At 43.0% G+C, this 22716-nt stretch overlaps 1 protein-coding gene across 5 annotated transcripts in view; it reads left to right on the top strand.

Moving 5' to 3' along the window:
• LOC8027265 (monocarboxylate transporter 9) overlaps positions 1 to 22051 on the top strand; it is a 134646-nt gene extending 112595 nt beyond the window's left edge. For 2 of the 5 annotated variants that reach the window (XM_042290762.1, XM_042290764.1), the window contains exons 2-6: positions 12915 to 13091; positions 14125 to 14271; positions 16306 to 16449; positions 17205 to 18026; positions 21690 to 22051. In XM_042290762.1, the coding sequence (XP_042146696.1) occupies positions 12986 to 13091; positions 14125 to 14271; positions 16306 to 16449; positions 17205 to 18026; positions 21690 to 21892 (1422 nt within the window). In that variant the 5' untranslated portion in view covers positions 12915 to 12985 and the 3' untranslated portion in view covers positions 21893 to 22051. Of the gene's footprint in view, positions 1 to 10670; positions 10765 to 11167; positions 11258 to 11490; positions 11700 to 12914; positions 13092 to 14124; positions 14272 to 16305; positions 16450 to 17204; positions 18027 to 21689 lie in introns of those variants that run through there. The other 3 variants (XM_029982610.3, XM_029982609.4, XM_040222580.3) reach the window with 3 other exon arrangements.
• Positions 22052 to 22716: the final 665 nt, after the last annotated feature.

Here is a 22716-nt window from a genome sequence, read left to right as displayed (position 1 = left end):
GGCTTCACATGCGAAAATTCTAGGAATGTTCGCAAGCGTATGTTTCAGGAATGTTACGTATATGAATTTTCGAAGGGGTACATTCTGAGGACATTGTGCATACGAATGTTCGCCAACGAACGTACGTAGAAGGTTGAGCAGCTTACCTTGTAGGGCATGTTCGCATAAGAACGTGCCTAAAACGTTCCGAATAGTGTTTCAACGTTCCTTCAACATTCAGAACACCCAAGGAATGTTCGCACAACATTGCATTCTACTTGGGTACTTTAAGTTCCCCTTAAGTCGTTGTCGTCGAAGTTGTAGAGATGAGTCTTTTCTGATATGGTGTAGAAGAGCGGTCCAGCAGGAGTTAAAAAGGGCGGGACGTGAAGCGACCCAATCTTCCCAGCTCAGTGGGTGAAGAGAAAGTCTGCTTGTGATTTCAAGGTTTGTGACGGTGCAGTCCCACAGGACATTTTTATTTTAGGGTATCTATCACATGCGGCGAATGTGGAATGGCCTTGTAGGTCGAGTATTCAGTGTGTTATGTGTGTTGTGGGTAACGTGCCCGTTTGTGCTTGTCTGAAGAGTGGGGGCTCATGTCGTGTGAAGAGTTTGCTTGGTGACGGAAGTGTGGTGTGTGCGTGTCCGTTATCGCGTAGTTCGCGGGTGCGTTGCGAGTATAGGATTGAGCGATCCGTGTATGGGTCGTAGTCTTGCGGCCAGGGGATGGGAGTGAGGGGTTTTGGAGAGAACAGTATATCACGGGTGAGCCTGTGGGCCAGCTCATTGCCCCAAATCACTAAGTTGGCCGGTGACCGTTCGAGAAGGATGCGTTTGTCAGTATGAAGCTTGGCACGGCGTCCGTGTATGGTTAGGTCTAGGGGCGGAAGGGGGTAGTATTTTCATCTGAATTCGTCCGATTACTGCCTTGCTGCCTGAGTGCATGTTAATTATCCTAAAAGGGTATCAGCGTTTAGGTTGGTGGCCGTCATGAAGGCTTGGATTTCTAGACCTGAGCTCGATTGACAGTTCTGGTAGCAGAAGGTGTGGCTGTTGGCCTCCTGCGTAATCGCAACCACGTCATCCGAAGTGTCGTGGTTATATGCTGAATCAGTGTAAAATATGCTGTCGGATTTCCTACTTCTTTTCGAGGGTACGTATAGCGCTTTGAGTCCTAGCTCTCTTGGATAACGAGGAAACCCTCGTGGTAACTGAAGTAATCGCGAGGGAAGAAGGTTTATCGCACTCGCCAATATATCGATTGGCTGCTTTGCCTAAGTCTTGACGTCATATGCCCGCTTCGCTATCAGCTTGTGCGTTAAGATCTACCTAGTGTCGTTATATGTTTATGTAAAGGGCTACGCTTCGTTATCTGGGAGCCAGCTGCTCGGGCCAACAGTCGCCTCTTCACGCAGGCTCCCGTGTGTCATGCAGGTCCTGCTGCTTGCGTTCCCTTTCACCTCCTCTTGTCGTACCGATCAAAGGTGTTGAACTGCGGATTGCTTTAATAATGCGAACGCTTTAATAATCACAAATCTTATTCAAAATCACTCCCAAGCCTACCTCTTTCAAAACACCTTAGCCTCCCACATCATTCGTTCGGGAAACTTTCGGTAACGATCCTTGAAACCGGATTTAAGTCAGACCGCGAACGGGAGCAGCGCGAATCGTATCTCATATACCAATTCAACACGATCGATAAAGGAATCCAGGAATCCAGGATAAAGGAATCCAGGAATCCAGGATAAAGGAATCCAGGAAAATCCAGGAACACTTGCAGCGGTTAAAATGTTGTCTAAGAATTAACAGGGAACACCAATGCTCACCCTTACCAAGTGGCACTGTATTGGCTGTTGGAATTGGACCATGATTTTGTGTGTGTGTGTGTGTACGAAACAGTGAGCTTTGCACACATGCTATGTACACGCTGCGTCCTTTTTTCGTCAGTTTACCCACTCATATGAAAGTTCCGTTCATAATCATTTTTTTTTTTCTTATTGAAAGGCGAAGCCAATCTGCGCCTTCCGCGTAATGCTGTCCTGCTGCACACAACGTTACTCGGTCTTGACCCTAGGCATGCGTATTTATTTGTATTTATTTTAATTTTAATTTTTAGTCTAATGTATTATTTTTTCAATTTGTATTTTTAATTCACTGTCCGGTACGACGACGTCTTTGCAACTATATCCGGGGGAATCCCCCCCCCCCCCTCTCCCCTGAGCCCCCTGCCCCGCGATCTGCCCCTTGCTCCCCTCTCCCCTCTCTTCCGCGGCGTGCGGCGCCCGAGGGGAGGTGTGGTGACCGTCGCGGAGACGGACATCGGCTTAGCCTTACGGGCAATTAGTACCGAAGCCGTCGTACCAGAGCCTGTGCCGTCCGTTTCTGACCTATTGTACCCATCGCAGTGTCGGAGATCTCATATACGCCTCTTTAGCTTTGAAACCCGCCGCCCTACCGTGAAAGCGCGCTCAAGTCACTTTTTTCTTTTTTTTTTTTGGCGTTTCATTTTGTTTTAATATGTTTGCTCTTTTCATGTCTTTTTACTTTTTTTTTTTCCTGACGTCACGTCCTTCTCGTCCCATTGGCCGCTTACTGCTTTGCGGAAACTGATGCCCTCACATGTATGCCACCTCCTGACGAAGCCGAGCCTCTCGGCGAAACTGTCGTAATACATACAATAAACTCCTAGCATAGCAACTCCGCAAGTACGCATCTCTGACTTATATATATATATATGACCTCTTGGGGCTAAGTAGGCTGTAGGCGTATTTTATAAAAGTAGAAGCCACCGAGGGTCAAACAAACTTGGAAGGTTTAATTCAACATGTAGAAGTTATACAGAAACCGCGACGTTTTGAAGGGGGACCCTTCTTCCTCAAGCGGGACTTGAAAAGTGAGGAAGAAGGGTCCCCCTTTGAAACGTCGCGGTTTCTGTATACCTTATACATGTTGAATTAAACCTTCCAAGTTTGTTTGACCCTCGGTGGCTTCTACTTTTATACATATATATATTATATTGCTTCTGCCGATAATGAGTAAATGGTGAAATATACAATTTTGATTATGAATCAACCTGAATGTGCTGTTGAAAACAGTTCAAAGACACTCGCACTCACAGATGCTGCAGACACTCACGCTTCAGCTGCCTGAAGTAAAGGAGTTTGTTGATATTATCCGGCAAGAGCGACCTCGTTGGATTGTTTTCAATAGCCTTTGCTGCGCTAAACGGACACTCGCACGGCGTTGAAGTGTTCGAGACGCGTGTAACCTGCTGCACTCGTCTGGAGATAAAAAATCTTGCCTCTAGAGTGTACTTTAGGTTAAAATTTCACCCAAAGGTTTTATCGCAAAGAAAGTGTCCCCGTCCCCGTCTGCCTGGTGAAATAGTTATATTTTCTCTCCTTTCGGTATGTCAAATTTTGACCGATTAACTGGTTTAAGATATGAATCGCGATTAAAGCATTAATCGATTTATTGATAGGTTAATCGACCAATTGGCCAATCTTTCCTGAAACGTAATAAAAATATTACAAAAGCACTTTTAAGAGTAATTTACTAAAACTAACTGATTGCTTCCACTTTCGTCTTACAAGAATGCCCTAAACGACAAGTGCGCTCGCTACGAGCGCGTCAAGGACCGTCAGCATGATGCTATTCCCGTAACTCATATTCACTTTGGAAGTATATTCCTTTATTATGACGACCCTCTCATGCTTTAACCATAGTGCCCCGTAACCATACGTGACCGGTGTAGTGTATTTGCCTGTGTGGTGCAGGGGCTATTGCTTTTAGTTTTTGTTTGGCGTATAGTCAGGCTGACTTCGCACCAGCGGCCGTTTTTTTTAGGAGATCTTGATTGTGACTGTGCTGACGTCACGGGCTGGTACATGTGAACCAGACGGGGAAGGTGCATCAACGCACACAAACTGCTGTTATCTGCGTTTGGATCACAGCTGTCAGAATGAAAAGGGGAAGGATTTGACAAAGTCGTGAACAGTATGAACTAGCAGAAGGAATAAACAGTAAGCAAATAAAAACAAGCAGCGGCAAAGGGATGTAAAAAAACGCGGCTTCATTTTAACAGAGAATGTGTTGACGGACTGGGTTTCATGCAAAAAGAGTAAAGCTCGAATGTGACGAAAATGCATTAGACACAGGTTAAAAGTGGCATGAGGCATACTCAACCCAAAGTAGACAATACATAAGCGCTCAAAGAAGAGACATTCTTAGTCATAATTAACCATAGGTACTCATGTTAGGGTGTATTAATTGTAATAAGCGAGATATACCACGCGGCACAGTGGAAAGCGAACCTCGGATATATATATATATATATATATATGGGCGGTTTCATTTGGATTCAGGCAACGAGGGGCAGTCGTATTTTTTATTTTGCTTCAAATTTTTATATTTCATGGCACATGTTTTAAGAAGAACAGTCCTTTTTATTTTATTGTCTTGACATGTTTAGTTTCTGAGAAAAAAATCTCCACGATGCGGGAAAGAACGATGATGTTTTGAAGATTGTCGTATGTGGCGTTTTTGAACCACTCTCAATCTCAAAGTATTCAAAAGAGAGCGTCTATATTTTTTAGTGTGATATATATGCAAGTAGTTAAGACGACATTATAACTACTAGTTATTATTCGTCGCTCCAATATTTGTGTTGTTCTGTCCGTCCCTATGTTTATTCTTTCTGTTTTTATTTAACTTCACCAACGCGCTCACGTCGAACTAAGTCCCTAAACCTGCCTCCGCGAACAACCGTGACCTAAATTGCGGATTTTTTTGTTTTTAGTTGACTATGTTTAGTATCGCTTTTAAAATAATACCACGTGTAGAACCTTTCATTACCTTCTAAATTAAGCAAAGCTTGTGTTTTTATCATGTACGGATACTGAGAAATAAGTTATGAAACACAGAGGGTTTCACTTTTCGCTCAATGTCAGCACGCTGTATAAAATAAAAATATTTTTATTTTTATTTTCTCACGTCGCGTTCTCTTTACGCCTTTTTTTAGCCAGAATACATTCCGTTAGAGGTCTTTGCCTTGGTTTTGAGTTTTAATCCTCTAAATATGCTAAAAAAAGAGCAAATGCCGATGGTGGGTTTTGACGATTTTCATGTGTGGCGTTTTTGAACAACTCTCAATCTCAAAGTATTCAAAAGCAAGATTCTATATCTTTTTTATTGTGATATATATGCAAGCCAGTAAAACGACATTGCAAGTACTATTTAGTATTCGTTGCTCCAATCTTTGTAAAAATTCCCAAACATGCCTACGCGAACAACTGTGACCTAAACTGCGGATTTTGTTTTTGTTGACTATGTTTAGTTTTGTTTTTAAAATAATACCAGGTGTACAACCTTTCACTGCCGTCCATATTATGTAAAGTTTGTGTCTTAATCAAATACGAGTACTAAGAAATAAATTATGAAACAGAAAAGGTTTTCACTATTTGTTTTCACGCTGTAAAAAAACTTTTCTAAATTTTTTTCCGTTGCGTATTTTTTACACTTTTCTTTTAGCCAGCAGACATTCTGTTAGAGGTATATGCACTTGTTTTTAGTTTTAAGCCCCTAATTATGCAAAAAAAAGTTCTGATGCTGGGTTTGTAGATTATAGCTGTACATTTTATTTTTTATTATAATAATCTAAGGGACGTTTAATCAATACTGATGTAAAATACATTAATATTGTTAGGCTTATAATAACAAGTTTGCAATTCCAAACTTCTGAACACTATAAAATCGCAACTGCCCAAAGCGGGTTTTCAGACAATTTCCGCCGATATCATGATGGGAGAGGCCTCAAGCCTAAACCCTATGCGCTACATAATCTATACCACGTTAGAAATATCAAACTCTGATATTGTAACTTAAACTAGATTTTTAAATGCGAAATTTTATATTTCTAATGCGAAATTCATGTTTCTAACAGAACAGAATCATTTTAAGCATATTTAGACGCTTATTACTCAAAACCAGTGCATATACCTCTAAGGAATGTGTTTTGGGTAAAAGAAGGGTGTAAAACAAAACGCGACGCAAAAAAAAAAGAAGAAAACATTAATAATGTTTTTTTTTTCTATACAGCGTGCTGAAATTGGAGGAAAGTGAAAACCTTCTCTGTTTCATCATTTATTTCTCAGTACTCGTACGAGATTAAGACACAAACTTTACATAACGTGGAAGGCAATGAAAAATGCTACACGTGGTATTATTTTAAAAACAAAACTAAACTTAGTCGACTCAAAAAAAAAAAAAAATCCGCAGGTTAGGCCACAGTTGTTCGCGGAGTCATGTTCGGGAATTTTCACAAAGATTGGATCGACGAATAGTAAATAGTAGTTGGAATGCCGTTTTACCGACTTCCATATATATCACAATAAAACATAGAGGCACTCTTTTGAATACTTTGAGATTGAGAGTGGTTCAAAAACGCCACACACGACAATCGCCAAAACTCACCATCGGTGTTTGCTCTTTTTTTAGCATATTTAGAGGCTAAAAACTCAAAACAATGGCAAATTCCTCTAACAGAGTGTATTATGGCTAAAAGAAGGGTGTGAAGAAAACGCGACGCGAGAAAAAAAAAAGAAAATTTGAGTTTTTTTATACAGCATGCTGAAATGGAACGAAAAGTGAAAACCCTCTCTGTTTCATAATTTATTTCTCAGTGCTCGTACAAGATAAAAACACACACTTTGTTTAATTTGGAAGGCAATGAAAGGTTGTACACGTGGTTTTATTTTCTTAAAAGCGATACTAAACATAGTCGACTCAAAAGAAAAAAACAAATCCGCAATTTAGGTCACAGATGTTCGCGGAGGCATGTTTGGGCATTTTTACAAAGATCGGAGCGACGAATAATAAACAGTAGTTATAATGTCGTCTTACCTACTTGCATATATATCGCACTAAATATATAGACGCTCTCTTTGAGTGATTCAAAAACGCCACACAAGACAATCGTCAAAACCTCGTCGTTCCTTCCCGCATCTTTGAGATTTCTTTTCTCAGAAACTAAGCATGTCAGGACATTAAAATAAAAAGGATTGTTCTTCTTGGAACATGCGCCACGAAATATAAAAATTCGAAGCAAAACAAAAAATACGACTGCCTCTCGTTGCCTGAATCCAAATGAAACCGCCCATATATATATATATAATTGTTGATATATGATGCATATAAAATGAGCAAGACAGATTAATTGATTCATTTATTGATTAGAGGGTGGCGATTAATCGGGTAAATTTGAATCGACGCCCACGCCTAGCTTTAGGGGTAATGTTCCTGATAATACATTACCGCTGCTTCAAGGTCAGTCAATAGGGCTCCCTAAATTTATGTGGTTGTCTTACTAACTGGATTTTCATTTGCTCTTCCGAAAATTCGTGTCTGCCTTTGCATAACTGATGTACGCAGCACAGACCGCGCAACTAATGACGGATTTGTTTTTTATTGCGATCGTGCCTAGTATTTTGTTTTCCGGGGTCCAGTTTAGATGAACGGAACTGATGACCTCTTTTGCTGCTAGGTTCAGTTATAAGAAGACTCAGCAGGCGACGACGCCTGCGCCACCCTGCCACTTTCCTTGCTGTCGTTCATCTCTGCAGGAAAAGGACCTGCCAGTCACCAGAAAGTCCATTTGAAAAAAAAGCAATCGCATCCCGCCCTCAGACGACCGAGTCAACGATATTGCGAAGTCAAGAAAGCCGCTTCCGCACAAAATTTCAAAATAATTTACACAACGTTATCTTCGTGAAGTGCTGGCTGATCCTCCGGAAAACAAAGTGATAGTGAATCGGAACAATGACGCCTATCACTGGAAGCGTGTGTTTCTCTGTCTAAAAAACGTAGGATCCAAAAGGTCTACAAATACAGTGATTGCACTCTGACAGGGCACACTCCCTTATAGCAGAGTTTGAAGTGTTTTATCTGTGAGCCCTCGGGTTCTTTCTAAATCTCGCTGTTAGATTTTGGACTTAGCAATCATGTTCGGACGCCCTTGCCTCGACGACGCCGTGTCTGCAACAGTGGCGGCCACGTGCTTCCTGCAACACGAGGGCTGCAGGTCCGTTTCGCTTAGTTACGCGCTGCTCTGCACACCGCTGCTGGGTGTTTTTCCAGCCGTATTTGAATACGGTAAAACATATTGTAGAGGGTTTCGCTCCTCCCGACAATCTGTCTGCTTTAGCGTACCTAATGCATTCCCAAACCTCGAAATAATGTTTTATTTGAGTCTGCGTGACATGGCGCTTGCATTAATTGCTTGATTATAAACATGAAAATCCTAGAAGTAACGCAATTTATTTAATATAAGAAATAGAATTTTACTAGTATTTCTCACGCCGAGAACTGCTCGGGGTATTCGTTGAATGACAGCTTCTGCTAGGCCTATACTTAACGGACACGGGCTGTCGACAATCTGCTTGAGCCATGTGTTTCGGCTGCACACTGGTCGCCGGTCTGCAAGGAATCGTGCAGCACGACCTATTCAGCTTTTTCTTGGTGGAATCGCGTTCTTCAAGTAACGTTTACTGAACAGCTGTGATATGTTGTGTTCGGTGTTTGTGCGGTACAACAGCGCATTTCCTTCAAATCAATCATTTGAGAATGTATTTAGTGTCAGTGGCGTACTGAATGTTTAGTGTCCCTAATGTATTTAGTGTTACTGAACGTAGTGTAGTATTCAGTGTCACTGACGTAGTGTACTAAACAAGAAACAAAAGATGATGGCTTAAAAAAAACATTTCAAAAGGAAGGCATTGATCCAGCTCGCATGGCTTAAGTTATGTCAAGTATGTCAATAATAAAGTACATGATAGCCCGCGAGAGCATAAAAAACGTAGGGCCTGACATATTATCTTCCATCATCTCGCTTCGGAATTCGTTCTTTGGCATTGCTATCAACTAAAGCCGAAATGTTATCAGCTGAGCAGTGATAATAAGATTCTTGTAACTATATTTGGGGACAACTTTTTGTGGCGATGGAGTTACAGCTAGACAGCCGAAGCACGCCGTTTCACTGCACAGCTGAATATAGTTCAACCAAAATAATTTGCTGAGTGTAACTTAAAAAAAAAGCTGAAACGCTTTTTGAAAAAAAAAAAGAAAAGCTAGAGGGGTCTTGTGGCGTATTTGTATCCCGTGAATCTAAATATCACGTTCATTTTCTCTGAAGATGTAACTAAACGTAAAAAAAACAGGAAAAACCTCCGACCAGTCGTGGCGTCATGCTAGGATCCTTGGGCCGCCAAGCGCATGTCGCCCGTGTGGGCAGCGCGTGCACTTGCAATCTTGCCAGGTATATTTTTGTGCACTGACATTAGTCGTGGCGTCTCTTTTTGACCTTTTTGAAAATAGCAAAAGTGCGCGTGCAAAGCTTTGACAGGCGCTGAAGATGCGCGAGAGCAGAGATTCCGAAAACTCCTAATATGACGTCAGACGTCACGCCCCGGAAAAAAGGAGGGTGCAGCCTCCATGCACCAAATTAAAAAAAAAAAAAATCGATATTTGTGATTTTGGAGGCCGGATGAAGACGATTTATGCGTTTTTCCCCGCATACAGAACCGCTTCAATTTCCCTTTGAGCAATTAAAAACATATTTCCGCAGTTGAATCCCGAAGGAAGAAGGGCTTTGATTTCGTAATGTTTCTTCATTATTAGCCAGGAAGTTTCGAACATATAGCTGATGGGGAAAACAGTTCAGAAAACGCGAAACACGAAGAACAAGCACGACAGGGCAATGCTGTACTCGCAACGGAATATTTTTAATAGAGGAAACAGATTTCAAAGAACAGATGCACACTATCTTATAGGATCGCACAAAAAACACAGGGCAACTAAGCTACCGGTTAGTAATCTTTATTTCTTACCCGCTCACTAGGTGACTCACTTTTTCCCACAGGAAAGACATCTCTTTTTCTGACAGCGCCAACGAAGGTTCACTAACACATGAATGCCCATGGCATGAAATATGAAAAGCTTCTATTATCTCTGTTATCACCTTATCCCTAGATGTGCCCAGAATGGTGACCCCGCAAAAATAAGGCCAACACTTGCAATTTCTGCAATAAATTGGCAGAAGTTCCCGAATCGTGGATCCGAGCGAATAAGGATGTTCTCTTAATCCATCATTCAAACGTCTACCGGTTTGTCCCACATAGCATTCGTTGCACGACAAAGAAATCTTATACACAACACACAAAACCACACGCGACAGAAGGTTTTCTGTGCTTCTTGGGGCACTTCGCCTTCGAGCGTCCATCTTTACCTGCACCAACCCTTTAAGATATAGGTATGTACTATTTTTGGGGCACCGAGAACACTACCAGTATCCCATACAGTGTATAAGATAAACAGGTGGGGATACGGCCCATAGAAGCCTGCCGCAGCGCCGTGACCGGATTGTGTACTCGTCTGCTTGCGGGTACCGCCGATTTGCGACAGATGGCGCTGCGGCGAGAAGAACAAAAATCGGAATCGGATTTGCATGAAACTCTATGGGAGAGTTCGCAAAATAAACCAAGAGCACAACAGTCCACCATTGAAAATCCACGAGAAATCATCTCCGTCAGTTTAGCCGGTCGCCACCGGTCGCCCACCCGGAGTGAGAGTTCGCGGTGTTCCACATAGATGGCGCCACAGAAAAAAAAGAAAACCAAGGGGGACACAATCCGGTCGCTCATTTGGCTCTCGTTTCCCCACCTGTCTATCTTACACCCTGATCCCATATCTACCACCTACTTGTTTCAAGTTATGGGGTACACAGTGGAGGTAGGGGATCACCACCATGCACTTTTTTTTTTCTATTGCGCGTACGCCAACTCTACACCCTTGGCTTTTTTCAGAAGTGTGTTGGCTATACTTTTGTCAAGAGTTCAAACGGGAACCCCGACTCCTTCAGTCTACTAATTCGCCGTCCCAAACCTTTGATCATCTTATGCAAACATGATTTTGGAGGGCCGACCCAAGGCGCGACATCGCTATGACACTTTTGACCACCTTTTGAGTGGGAAGATTTGGAATCCAGAATCGCCTTTCTAGAACGCGGCAAAAACAACCAAAATATAGTTTTATCGCCCAGGTACATCGTCGTCTTGGCAGGTTCACCACTTTGGACACACACAGAGATAGTGTGACGAGAGAGATAATAGAGGCTTTCCACATTTCAGAGTCACTGGCCTTCATGTGTTAGGGAACCTTCGTTGGCGCTATCAGGAAAAGAGATGTCTTTCCTGCGTGGAAAAACGGGCGACGTAGTGAACGGGTAAGAAATGTAAATTACTGACACGTTTCTCGGTTGGCGAGTGTGGCCCTGTGCTTCTTGAGCGATCGTTTAAAACGCTGCGTATGCGTTTTTTTTTTTTTTTTCGCTGTTTCCTCTATCAAAATTCTTCAGTTGCGAGTACAGCATTGTCTTAGTTTTTGTTCTTTTTTGTAGTCAGTGATTTCTGAGCTGTTTTTCCCGTCATGCATAACGTCAACACACTGGACCAGTTCACTATTTGTCTTAGCTCTTTCGGGTTTTCTTGATTTAAGTTCGCCGCAGGTTTCTACTCTCCTGCAAAAAGTCGTCTTTATCTTGTACGTACGTCGTTGGCTAACATCGGTGCGGTGTATCGGTTGCACATTCTCTGTGCTCGCCCCATTGTTGGCCCCCGTAGGATTTTCACGAATTTTGGCAAACAAGAATTGTCCGAATAAGCCAAGTAAGTGGTGAGCAGCGTGTACGCACAAGTGCGACAGATGGCACCGAGGCTCTCTATTGTTAAGTTATGCCGGTTGGTTAACGAGCTCACCAGCGTAATCGAGCAGCGGTGGTAATTGAGCCCAGGATTCCTGGGCTCTGCAGCGCGAGCTTTCGCTGTACGTGTTCCCAGCTGTGGTGCGCCACTTGACTCCCCCTAAGGTCAGCGGTAACTGAACGCGATCCAACTGGAATTTGTCTTCGCGCTGTGGCGTGTGCCTTGCAGCACCAGAAGAGTTTACGTATCAGTTTCCTCAAAACACTGAAGCGCTAATGTCGCAAAACCAATCAATTTTAAGGAAATCTGTCACGGTGTAATTTACCTGGTAAGTAGGTCCCACTGCCTCAGTCACAGCGTTAGCCTGCGTTTGAAAACGGATGAAACATTGGGAATGGGAGGCGGATATGTCTGCATGCACGGCAATCGCGGTTCAGCGCCCTCATCCGCGATCCTCACGCGGAAAGATGAACTCCGGCAACTGCGTGACTGTCACGCCAAAACTCAAACTGTAACCGAAAGAAAAAAAGTCCGGTGCTGCTTGGCGCCATAACACTAAGTCGTTAGCTCTGCCTACCTCCCCCTCTAGCTTTCTCTTCATTGCCACAGAAAAAACACCCGAGTTTAGGCACGCCCGGCGTTTCGTTTTTAAGCTATCAATGACTATAGTTATTTAGTGTATATCTTTATGTTAATATAACTATGTGAACTAAGTAACTTGAAATGAAACTGAACAAACGTTTTCGGTAATATTGGATTACACTGGATTACAGTCATCGGAAGGTTGTGATCCCGTGCCAAACTGTGAAGTACGGGCGCGGTTGGCGGCTTCTTCAATTGCACTGCAAGGGCTGTCAGTGCAGGCTTGACCCTGGCGGGATTACCATCGGAGGACACAGGAAAAGAGTGACAAGAAAAACTATTGATCTTTTTTTTATTACAAGTCTGGGGATGGATAGAACCTTCTGTGGCTTTCTTTCGAAAGGACTTTGCGTTCCTGCAGTCAAATATGAATAGCTTTGCGTAAGGTTTCATATCTCGGTAACAACGTGGCGCTTGGTTCGCAAGCATGTTTATGTCTGTTTTTATCTCAGCTTACTTTACTTGCATTCTTTAAGGTTTCCTTAGCGCCTCAACCCCATCATATTAAAGTCAAGTATCTGTTGTTACATCTTACAGATGGATCCAGCGCACGGGCAAGACATCAATAAGACTACGTGATAGTTCCTTGCATTATATAACGAAACGTGATGCCGAAAGTCTCAGCGAGAACGGGGACTTGGCTTCCAAGTTTTAAAGGTTTATCACAACTTCCTCAGCATGGCCCCGACAGCATCCACAGCTGGCTCATCGCAGGTAAGAGTGAAGCTTCACAATCGCTTAATCATCTTATGAGTTTTTTTTTTTTTTTTTTTTTTTTTTTTTAATGCTGCAAATGCCTATGGTGACTGATAGCTTATGACAGGCAAGGCTTGGCAAGTCTCGAGCACCTTAACGTCGCCCCGCAGCCAATTAATGTGCGGTATTTGCTGATAAGAACCCTGAAGAACTCATTATAAAGCAAGAAGTGTAAACATAAGGAACCACGCCATGCATTTCTTAAGAAGTCAATGACTACAATGATAGTATTTTCTTAGCAGAGTGTAAAAGTCTTCGTCAACCAGTTATTTGTTACGAATCTTAATTAAATCAACTAGCGCCTGTGACTACGATATTTACAATGTATGCATAATTGCCATCGTATGTTTATAATGCGGAAAATAAAATAAAGAGTGTGAAACTCTTGTTTCCGACAACGACCTTACAGGTGCACTAAAGACGTTTGTGAGATCATCTGTTCTTGGTGATAACTTATCTTACTGGCTGTAAGCATCCTAGAAATCCAACAATTATGCTTGTGTGACACCTATTTTCCTACTAAAAATGTGATAGAAGTTCGTGCCACGCACCTTTCTGAGCGGTCAAATCTGGAACGCAGAATCCAGCGGAAGCGCCGGCGGCGTAACGATGGCCATCCTCACGCCATCGTCAAATTGTAGCATAAAAGAATGTCCAGCATATAGAATCCACCATATATTCTACGCTCCCTAGTTTTTATATTATATGCTAGACCTCATACGCCGCTCAATGCAATATAACACTATTCACTCAAGGTCGTGTTAACAGAACGAAATGAACAATTGTGTATAACTGAATTAAAGCACCAAGGAAATACATTACTGAAAAATAAACGGATATTCCTAGTATTTTACTGCCGTCAAGTCCCTCTAAAAACGATCATCTTGAATGAATTAGCATTATTCTTAACGTTGTTGTTCAAACGCACTGTGTCTCAACGTGCCCGACAGCGTCAACACGCCTGGTTTAGTCGCCTCATTTGGTTATGTAGGAGCCTGCTCGATGTGCTGCTTCTTCGCCATGGCCGGAAGGCGTTCCTCTGGTTTCCTGTACGTATCCATCCTGGACACCTTCCATGTCAACCGCCAGGATGGGTCTTGGCCACTCATGATTATGGGGGCCCTCATCTACCTCTCAGGTAGTGTAAGAGTTTTATGGCTACTGACAAACTAAGACGCGTAAGACGTCACAAGTGCAATCTTATTTTCGCTCCGCACCCGATGACATCTCAGCACTAGCGGGTAACAACTCTAAAGAACGAATTCCAAACACAGAAGCGTAAGGATAAAATGACACGCCCTCTTTGTCGAACGTGTAGGTGACTATTGATGATGGACTTGAAACAGCCATGGCCTTGTTGCATAGTTGGAGACTCGAACAGAGTAGCATGCCCGGGCGGAGTCCGAACTTCGTCTGCCGCAAGGTTACACTGGTTTATTTACATCACTACATGCAAGAAACCTTCAATATGACTTTATTTTATTTAGTCAGTCGAGAGAGAGTACACCTCAGATCAGTGACCTGCTTTTTTAAACTGTTCATCTTTCATAGGTCACTAGGTAGGAATTTAATTACTCAATTTGGCAGCCAGTGCCTGCTGCATCTAGACAGGAAGCTTCTGGAAGCGACCTGACGCTGTGGAGGGACACGCCTCCAACGATGTTTAAAACCAAGAGGCGTTATTGGACGAAAAGGAGAACCGACTTGGCGCCAACAACTGCTTTGGTCACCCTCTTGTCACCCTCCTGAGGGTAACCAAAGCTGCTGTTAAAGCCAAGTCAGCTCTCCTTTTCGTCCAATAGCATCCCTGTCTTTCAGTCATCGTTGGGGGCGTGTCTCTCCCCGGCGCTATGTACCCTTCAGAAGACTCCTACCTCCATGGCCTGTTGCCAGCCGTCGTTCTTGCTTTCGAGTACACATTACACTCAGACAGCAAAACTGAGTCAAGTCCCTTGTACATGAGCTTGACTTTTGTTGACTTTTAGTATGGGTTGGCACACGCAGTGTATTTGAACCCCTTTTCAGACGCGTAGTCTTCCACGGCTCCAGTTTACGTCATTAGTCGACGAGAATGCGGCCCGCTGCGCTTTCGATACGATAACCAGGAAGAGAGACCAAAAGTTTCTTCTCACGGTGCCGATCCAGACGCCGTACCTTCTGGCTCACCTCGAGCGTGTCGTTTCTCACTGACAGCTCGCACCTATGCCGGCAACCCCAGGATGAATTTCACGGGGGCTTCTGTTTAGGCGACGTTCGGCAAAACATTTAGGAATGTGATCCATGCGACATAGCGTCGGAGGGTCTTCAGGAAGAACCGGCATAACTAACAGGGAGTTACCGTATTGTCAGTCGCAACAGCCTGCTGCACTGGCCGCACTTTGCCTCTGCTTTAAAAGGTCCTACTTTCTAGGCAGACTCACTCCCTCTATACAGTTTCGTTTTATTCAAAATTGTTCTGATGATTTTGGTATTAGCAGCTTTTGGAGACATTGTAGAGAAATCAGTCTTGACAGCTGGGTATTTGAACACTGATCGACTTTACTGGAACGATACCGGGAGCAGTTTCGTACTCTTTTAGAAGTAATTTATTTGTATGTTATATTCAGCAAGCTCTAAAACTAGGTTCGTTACTTAGTCTAAAGATTACATTTTCGCGCAATCACTTTCAACGATTTTTGAGTCAATAATTATTCCCGGTGACTCATCGTGATCAAATTGAAATATTTGTGTATTCATTCTTTTTTTAGTCAAAGCAACAAGAATGAGCTGAGTACCTTAAGTAAGAAGTCCTTGTTCATGAAAATATCTCTAAAGTGGAAAGACACCAAAAAGATCGTATAGGGTTATTTTTAACATGGCTTTCTTTAAGAAGAAGTCATAACTGAATGACGCACTGAATGTAAGGGCGCAAACGAGCTTGCGAATATTAAGCATGACAGAAACAAACAGACACCTTCTAGTGCATCTGTCTTTTTTACCCGCAGTCTGGTTTTTATTGTCGTTCTAGTATATTGTACACTGGCTTCCTGCTTCTATATAGAAGTCTCACGTTATGAGAAGGTGAATATAAAAACAAATTGCGGTTCATAGTTCGTAGCGTTTAGTAAAGAGTTTTCTAAAGCCGATCGCGCACGGGAAATGAGCTGGCTTTATTCTTTCATACTTTTTGCAGGCCTCATCACAGGACCGTTGGCGCACAGGTTCACGGCAAGGCCAGTGATAATCGCTGGAGCCCTCATCGCGTCTGTAGGAGCGATGCTCTGCTATTTCGCGACGACCATTGAATTCCTCACTGTTACATTGGGTGTAGTTCATGGTAAGTTATGTCGAACATATTCGTCAGTACTTCTTACGTACAAATACCTATACTAAACACTGACGTAAATATTATTGAGCATATAACGTAAAATAACAGATAACAGATCTTAGATGGTGGAGTCGTTCATAAGTCAAGCGCACATATGCAAAACAGCGACCAAGGTATGAGACCGCGTCAGCTACCATCCTATCTTAAAGCGTGATTTAGCAACGTTTTGGTTAGATAAGGGAAAAACTCCTGACCGAGACAAACGATCACAGCATTTATGCTGGCTAAAGAAGGCCTACTATTTATGTTTAAGATTGTTTCAAGAGTTATAATGCCTACAGGTTGCTTCACTTTGCTTAGGATTGGAATTTTTAAAACTCTAGATATGTAAGATTGTTCACATACAGACATTTCAGCAGATCACCCTGCCATCCTACTCAGAGTATAGGCGCACAGCTCCAAAAGTTAATTGTATTCAGCACCCCTGATGGGGGCTTGTGTATCACAGTCACAGTAAGACAGAGAATATCAGGTGACAGAAGTAAATAAATTGTTGTAAAAATCGACAATAGCCTAGCAAAAGCACCTTTAAAATTCGGAAAGATCTACGTTAATATTGAGTACCTCAATTCACGAGCAATTTATGAAATGAAACACACCATGCACTCAACGCGACAAAAATTACAAGTCCTCTGCAAGTCTCCCTAAAATATCAGCACGCGCTAGCAAAAACTAAAACGAAGTGCCTTTTTCCTTTGTTACAGCCATCGGAAGTGGAATGATCTTCGTGGTATCTCCAACGTTCATAAACGAGCACTTTGTCAAGAACAAGGGGCTCGCTATGGGCATCAACTTCACAGGCGTCACCATGGCTACATTTGTTTTCCCGAAGCTTCTCGAGTACCTTACGAACAAGTTCGGCTTCCGCGGCTGTCTCCTCATCTTTGGTGCCATTATATTAAACGCTCTAGCCTTCAGCCTATTCCTTCGCCGGCCAGGATGGGTTAAGACCGCAGCTCTTCACAGCGCAGAGGGCTCGACCTTGAAATCAGTCAACGAAGCGCTCGAGCTAAAAGGCAGTAATCCAGTTCAGAATAAGCAAACGGGTGGGACGTTCCGCCAGGCACTTAGCGTCTTCACCTATCCCATATTTTACGTACTCATGTATTCTTTCGTTGTGTACAGCTTCGGGTTTGAGTGCTACATATCCCTTTTTGTGGACTTTGCTGTCGATCGTGGTGTCTTTGTTTCAAGCGCCGTTACTATGCTCTCGATGAGCGCCATCGCCGACGTTGCGGGAAGACTGACTCTTCCGATGGCGGCCGACAAGGGCCTTTTGACGAATCGGAGTCTGATTACTATCACCTTCATTTGCTTCGGAGTCCTTTTCCTGGTGCTGCCATATATTCACAGCTATGGACTCCTATTCGCGATTGCAATTGCGCTGGCCTACTTCGTGGGCACCATACTTGTTCTCTTTCCGGTGCTTCTTGCGGAGTACTTGGGACTTGAAAGGGTGTCTATGGCCTACGGCATGGTGATCGCCTCTGCGGGATTCTTCTCCTTTGCGAAACCATCCGTCATCGGTAAGTTTTTGTGTAACTTTTGTTTTTGCTTTTTTTGTTTCGCTTTTTTATTTTTTTTAAAGGTTGGATAATTGGTGGATACAAACTTGAATTTTTGAACAGCGAGTGCTTGAGGTTACGCGAACGCCTGCTTCATTGAGACCAAGATTTCATTCTCAGTCCTTTCATTTATAAATTTTAACTCTAAGGCATTAGTCCCCAAAGCATACAAGAATTTGGCCCAGAACACGTGTTGGCGGCAAGCGCTACTTTGTGAAATTAAATGGTGAGGTGCATCTCCATATTTTGTTTCTGAGACATTAAACTCCACTCTTAGTGAATATCTTTACCATATTCTCTAATTACGTTTGCTACGGAGATGACCGAGCAATATCGCGCCCCATTGGCCATACTGTCTCAATGTCAAAAAGGCTCCCACCTTTTTTAAGGCGTCCACCTTATTTTACACAGATACAATATGGCCATTGAACAATGTGTGAGGGTTCTCATTGGCTGAATGAATGAAAAAGACGGATGAGAGGAGCATCGACTGCATCGCTGTGGTTTCTTCTGTCAGGTGCAACTAGAAATGTGCTACAGTGAAAAAAAGCACCAATTGCCTATTTTCTCAAATACGGATTTAGAAAAAAACCGGTCTGCGCACTTTGACCGCGGGCCCCCTTACCCTTCCTCGGAAGATGAATAAATGTATACAAAGTAGGGCTGGGCATTTGATCAATTAATTTAATGATTATTCGATTAAGGGTTTAGTCGCGATTAATTTTTTAACCGGTTAATCGGTAAAATGTTGAAAAACAAGAAAGTAAAAATTTAACGCCTTCACCACGCAGACGTGGACGAGTACACCTGTATGAAGGCCAACTTTATGTTAAATTCTTACCTAAAATAAACAGTAGGGGCGAGATTTTTTTTTTTTTTTTTGCTAACGATTGAATAATTTTGTACATGTCCCGGTTACATCAGTGCCGCGCGAGTGCCTGCTCGCGCGCTAAACGGGCGAACAATCAGAGGTGTTCGGTAATGCCAAAGTATATATATCAACGAACCTCTTTGATTCTGTGGCTGAAGTAAAACTTAGTGAGTGTATGTAACTCAACGGTTATCCACTGCATATATATGCTGATTTAAATCAGAAATTGTACATTGCGCCGTTTTTTCACTTATACAGCAAAGGCAAAAGAAGATTAAATTCGATTTTTAAACAGCGTTCATATGAATGAACGAACCCGATTAATCGAGTAATTAATCAATTAAAGGGTGTCGATTAAACTGGAATCGACGCCCACCCCTAGTATACAGTCAACACCACCTAGGGGTAAAGCCGTAAGTTTCTGTTTTCTACGTCACCTACAGCAGGCCTTTACGAGAGCACATATACCGACCACGTTATGAAGTTTTGTTGGACAGGTAGCGCCATCTTACCTGAACGTTTGATAAGCCTGTAAAGGTCTGCAGCCTCAGTCGCTAAGCCTGATCTGGAGCTCGAACGTCCGAGTGCACTGTCGGCCTGTAAGGCAGCAATCGTGCCCGGTCGTTCGGTGGCACAGCGTGGAGAAAAGTTTCCTATTCTGGCCACCAGCCGAGCTGACCAGCAGCCGATTGAGGCGCCTTTTGTTCACTGCCCTGGAGCTACTGAACACGAGAGCTTCGTCGGTGTTTTTCTTGTAATTCGTGTTCAGTCAGTGAGAACAAGAGTTCCTGCCAACCTCTGATGCAGCACTGGTGCTCAATTCGTGCCTAGGGCTGCCTCTAGGTACCGCTGGTACAGCTCGATGGAGTGCCAACACGATATCGTTGTTTTATTTTCGCATTTTACGGATAGTTGTTAAGCAAGCGCAAATATTGCTGCTGCAGTTGGTGCCCAGGATAAGTACTATTTTCTAAATATTAGTTGTGTTGACATGCTTCCAGTAATAAGAAATAAATGAAAGAGTGGCGACAGCTTCTTCCTGCTAAAGGAATCTTGTTATCTGCATCTTTATTCAGCATTTAACGATTGAAATGAAATTGTAAAAATGCCCTAACTTTAAGAGAAGATGCCGCTAGGAGGCGCATTTTTGATTTGCTAAGACGATAAGACATCAGATAGTTATAAAGTTGTGCCCTCTCCTTTTAGAACGAATTATTAGTTTTCATTTAGGTTGTATATTTTGTGTCCAGAGGCAGGAAAAAATATATATATATTTTTTTTTATGCACACACCGAGGCACACTAAAGTTGTATTAGGAGCCTGATACAGTAACTCATTTTACTCCCTGTGAAGTGCAGAGAGCCACTATCTAGCCAAAAGCTGTGAACAATTTTTTTTAATTTAGGAAATAAATAAAAGTTATTATAAAGCCCTTTTTTAGAAGCCCTTAAGAAGTTAAAAGTTTGCGCAAACATTATTAGGTTGTTGCAATTTCAAATAGATATGGACACTTTACGTATCTTCATGATAACACATAATAAATTTCATTATGATTGTAAGGTTTTAAGCGCTAAGAACTGAGTGCTCAACCTGTAAAAGCCACCTAAACTTGCAAAACGAAAAACAAAAATGCACTTGGAAGTCCAAACGAAGCATGCTCTACAAATATATTCTGCAATAACATAAAATATGACCAGAACAAAAGTATGATGAATAGGAAAGAATAAGGGTCAATAAAACCGTCCAACACCGTATGCTGTAATTTTTCTTGGTCCACTTGCACCATGTGCCGTTGGAAATCATTTACATTAGCTGTTCCTTCCACCTCAGCATTTCGGTCCTCACGTGGTTTGGCTGGCAGGTTTCGCGGCAACGGTATTAACTACAGCGTAAAGGAAAGAAATCGATTCCTGTTTGAAGGAAACGCATAAATTGGTGTCTGGAGATATTAAGCTAAAGGTTGGCACATCAGTGGCCGAAGAACGTGTATTAAGGGAATAAAAATTTTAACTGAAAAAACTTTCCTGTCATAAAAATTTAGAAACGAAAAACTTTAAATCCCCACCTACGCTTGCCGTGTGCTAACCAAAGGAGTCTCATTGCCACAACAGCCTATAGATGTCGACAGGTGGGGGTCGGCAGTGAAGGCACCGAGTACCCTATTTTCAGCGGCACCTTCGCTAATGATACCCCGACGTCCCCTTGATCCCTTCTTCCGATGAAGGGGATCGAGCGGCCGTGGTGGTAAAAACGGTTGGCCATCGATTCTCGAATTTATAAGTTTATCATAATAACAAAAACACGCAGGGACGACTAGCGCATAACGACGACGTTCATTTACATATGGACATCTATACTGAGTATATACGTAAAACATATGACGTATGTATCACAAAGTTTGATTTGGAAATTCATAAAAAAAACTAGATAAGTCGGAATAAGATATTTATCAACGGTATGAAAAATACATATATTTTAAGGGACGCTCTGAGACGCAAAAGTGAATACTGGAGGGGGTATTTTCGTACAACGGGTCTTGCGTACAGCCGCAAGTGTCCTCTACTGCAGAGAGTGTGAAATACGCGTTAGCCTTTAAATTGTGGGAACCGCCAGATTAATGTCCGTTCAAAATATTTGGTATTCCTATCTGGAGAAAAGCAATGTTGCCAAAAATTATTTGTACAGTTGTCTTGAGTAACTCTCCGGTGCTGGGAGCCACTTGGTTCAAACCGGACTCCGTTGTGTATTTTCAGGGTACTATCGCGACGAGATCGGCGCCTACGATACTCTCTTCACCATATGCGGATCCCTGATCCTGTTCGGAGCTTTCATGTGGATCGTCGTCCTGGCTCTGGAGGCAAACCGGAACAAGAAGGTCTTGAACCTGCAACCTGACTGCCCCCAAGAGGACGTGACCGTGACGAAACTCTCGAGGGACCGGCACATGGATGTGTAAATTATTTATGCGCCTCAAGCGCTCGGGACGTTTTTTTTTATGTTTTTTTTAAGCAAGAAGCTTGGAAGTAGGGAGAGTGCTGGGAAGTAGTCTCAATAAATACCGGGCGTCCGAAAGTATAAAAGCCGCGAGGAATAAAAGGGGAAGTCTTCGGGAAAATATTGGTTGCCTGCTCAAATTCGATAATTAAGGCTAAAGCCTTAATTATCGCGTAATTGCCTCATTACGCGAAAAAGCGGCGGCGGCGTTGTGCCCAAAAGATGGTCACACAAATACGTCATCAAGCACACGCTTCATAAATAAAACGCAAAGAAGCACAGCAACGCAGATGCCTCGGCACGGAAGCTGGCGGGGGTCGCTCAAGGTCAAAGCGGACGCGCGTCGCGCGTCAGAAATAAAACACAAAGAAAAGCACAGCAATGCAGATGCGTCGTCACGGAAGCCGTCTTGAAGCCAGCGGGTTTTGCCGCGCCTGCGCAGTGCGCGAGCATGATGTGACCGCCGGAAGGCCGTGAGAAAGAAGACGATGTGGCACACTGCTTGTAGGAATGTGCTGCGTGTAAGAATGCTTGTTAAGGTGCCAGCTGAACGTTTTAGCGACACACACACAGAGACGAACAAAAGAAGGCAGACACGGCGCTGGATTAGCAACTATTTTAATGAAATCTTCTTTCTCTTTAGTCTACATAATGCGCTAAACGAATTCTTCCTCTTATATCTGAACCTTCGTCTTCCACTCTTCCTCTTCTTTCGTGTGCCTCAAGCCGTCACATGTAGGAATGCTTTCGCATTTAGATACGTAAGCAGTCTAAAGTGTACCGAGC

The sequence above is a fragment of the Ixodes scapularis genome, unplaced genomic scaffold (assembly GCF_016920785.2).
Source record: "Ixodes scapularis isolate PalLabHiFi unplaced genomic scaffold, ASM1692078v2 PGA_scaffold1__304_contigs__length_218370807, whole genome shotgun sequence".
Taxonomy (NCBI): Eukaryota; Metazoa; Arthropoda; class Arachnida; order Ixodida; family Ixodidae; genus Ixodes; species Ixodes scapularis.
The sequence above is the reverse complement of the archived record's forward strand: the minus strand, read 5'-3'. Positions and strand labels throughout refer to the sequence as shown.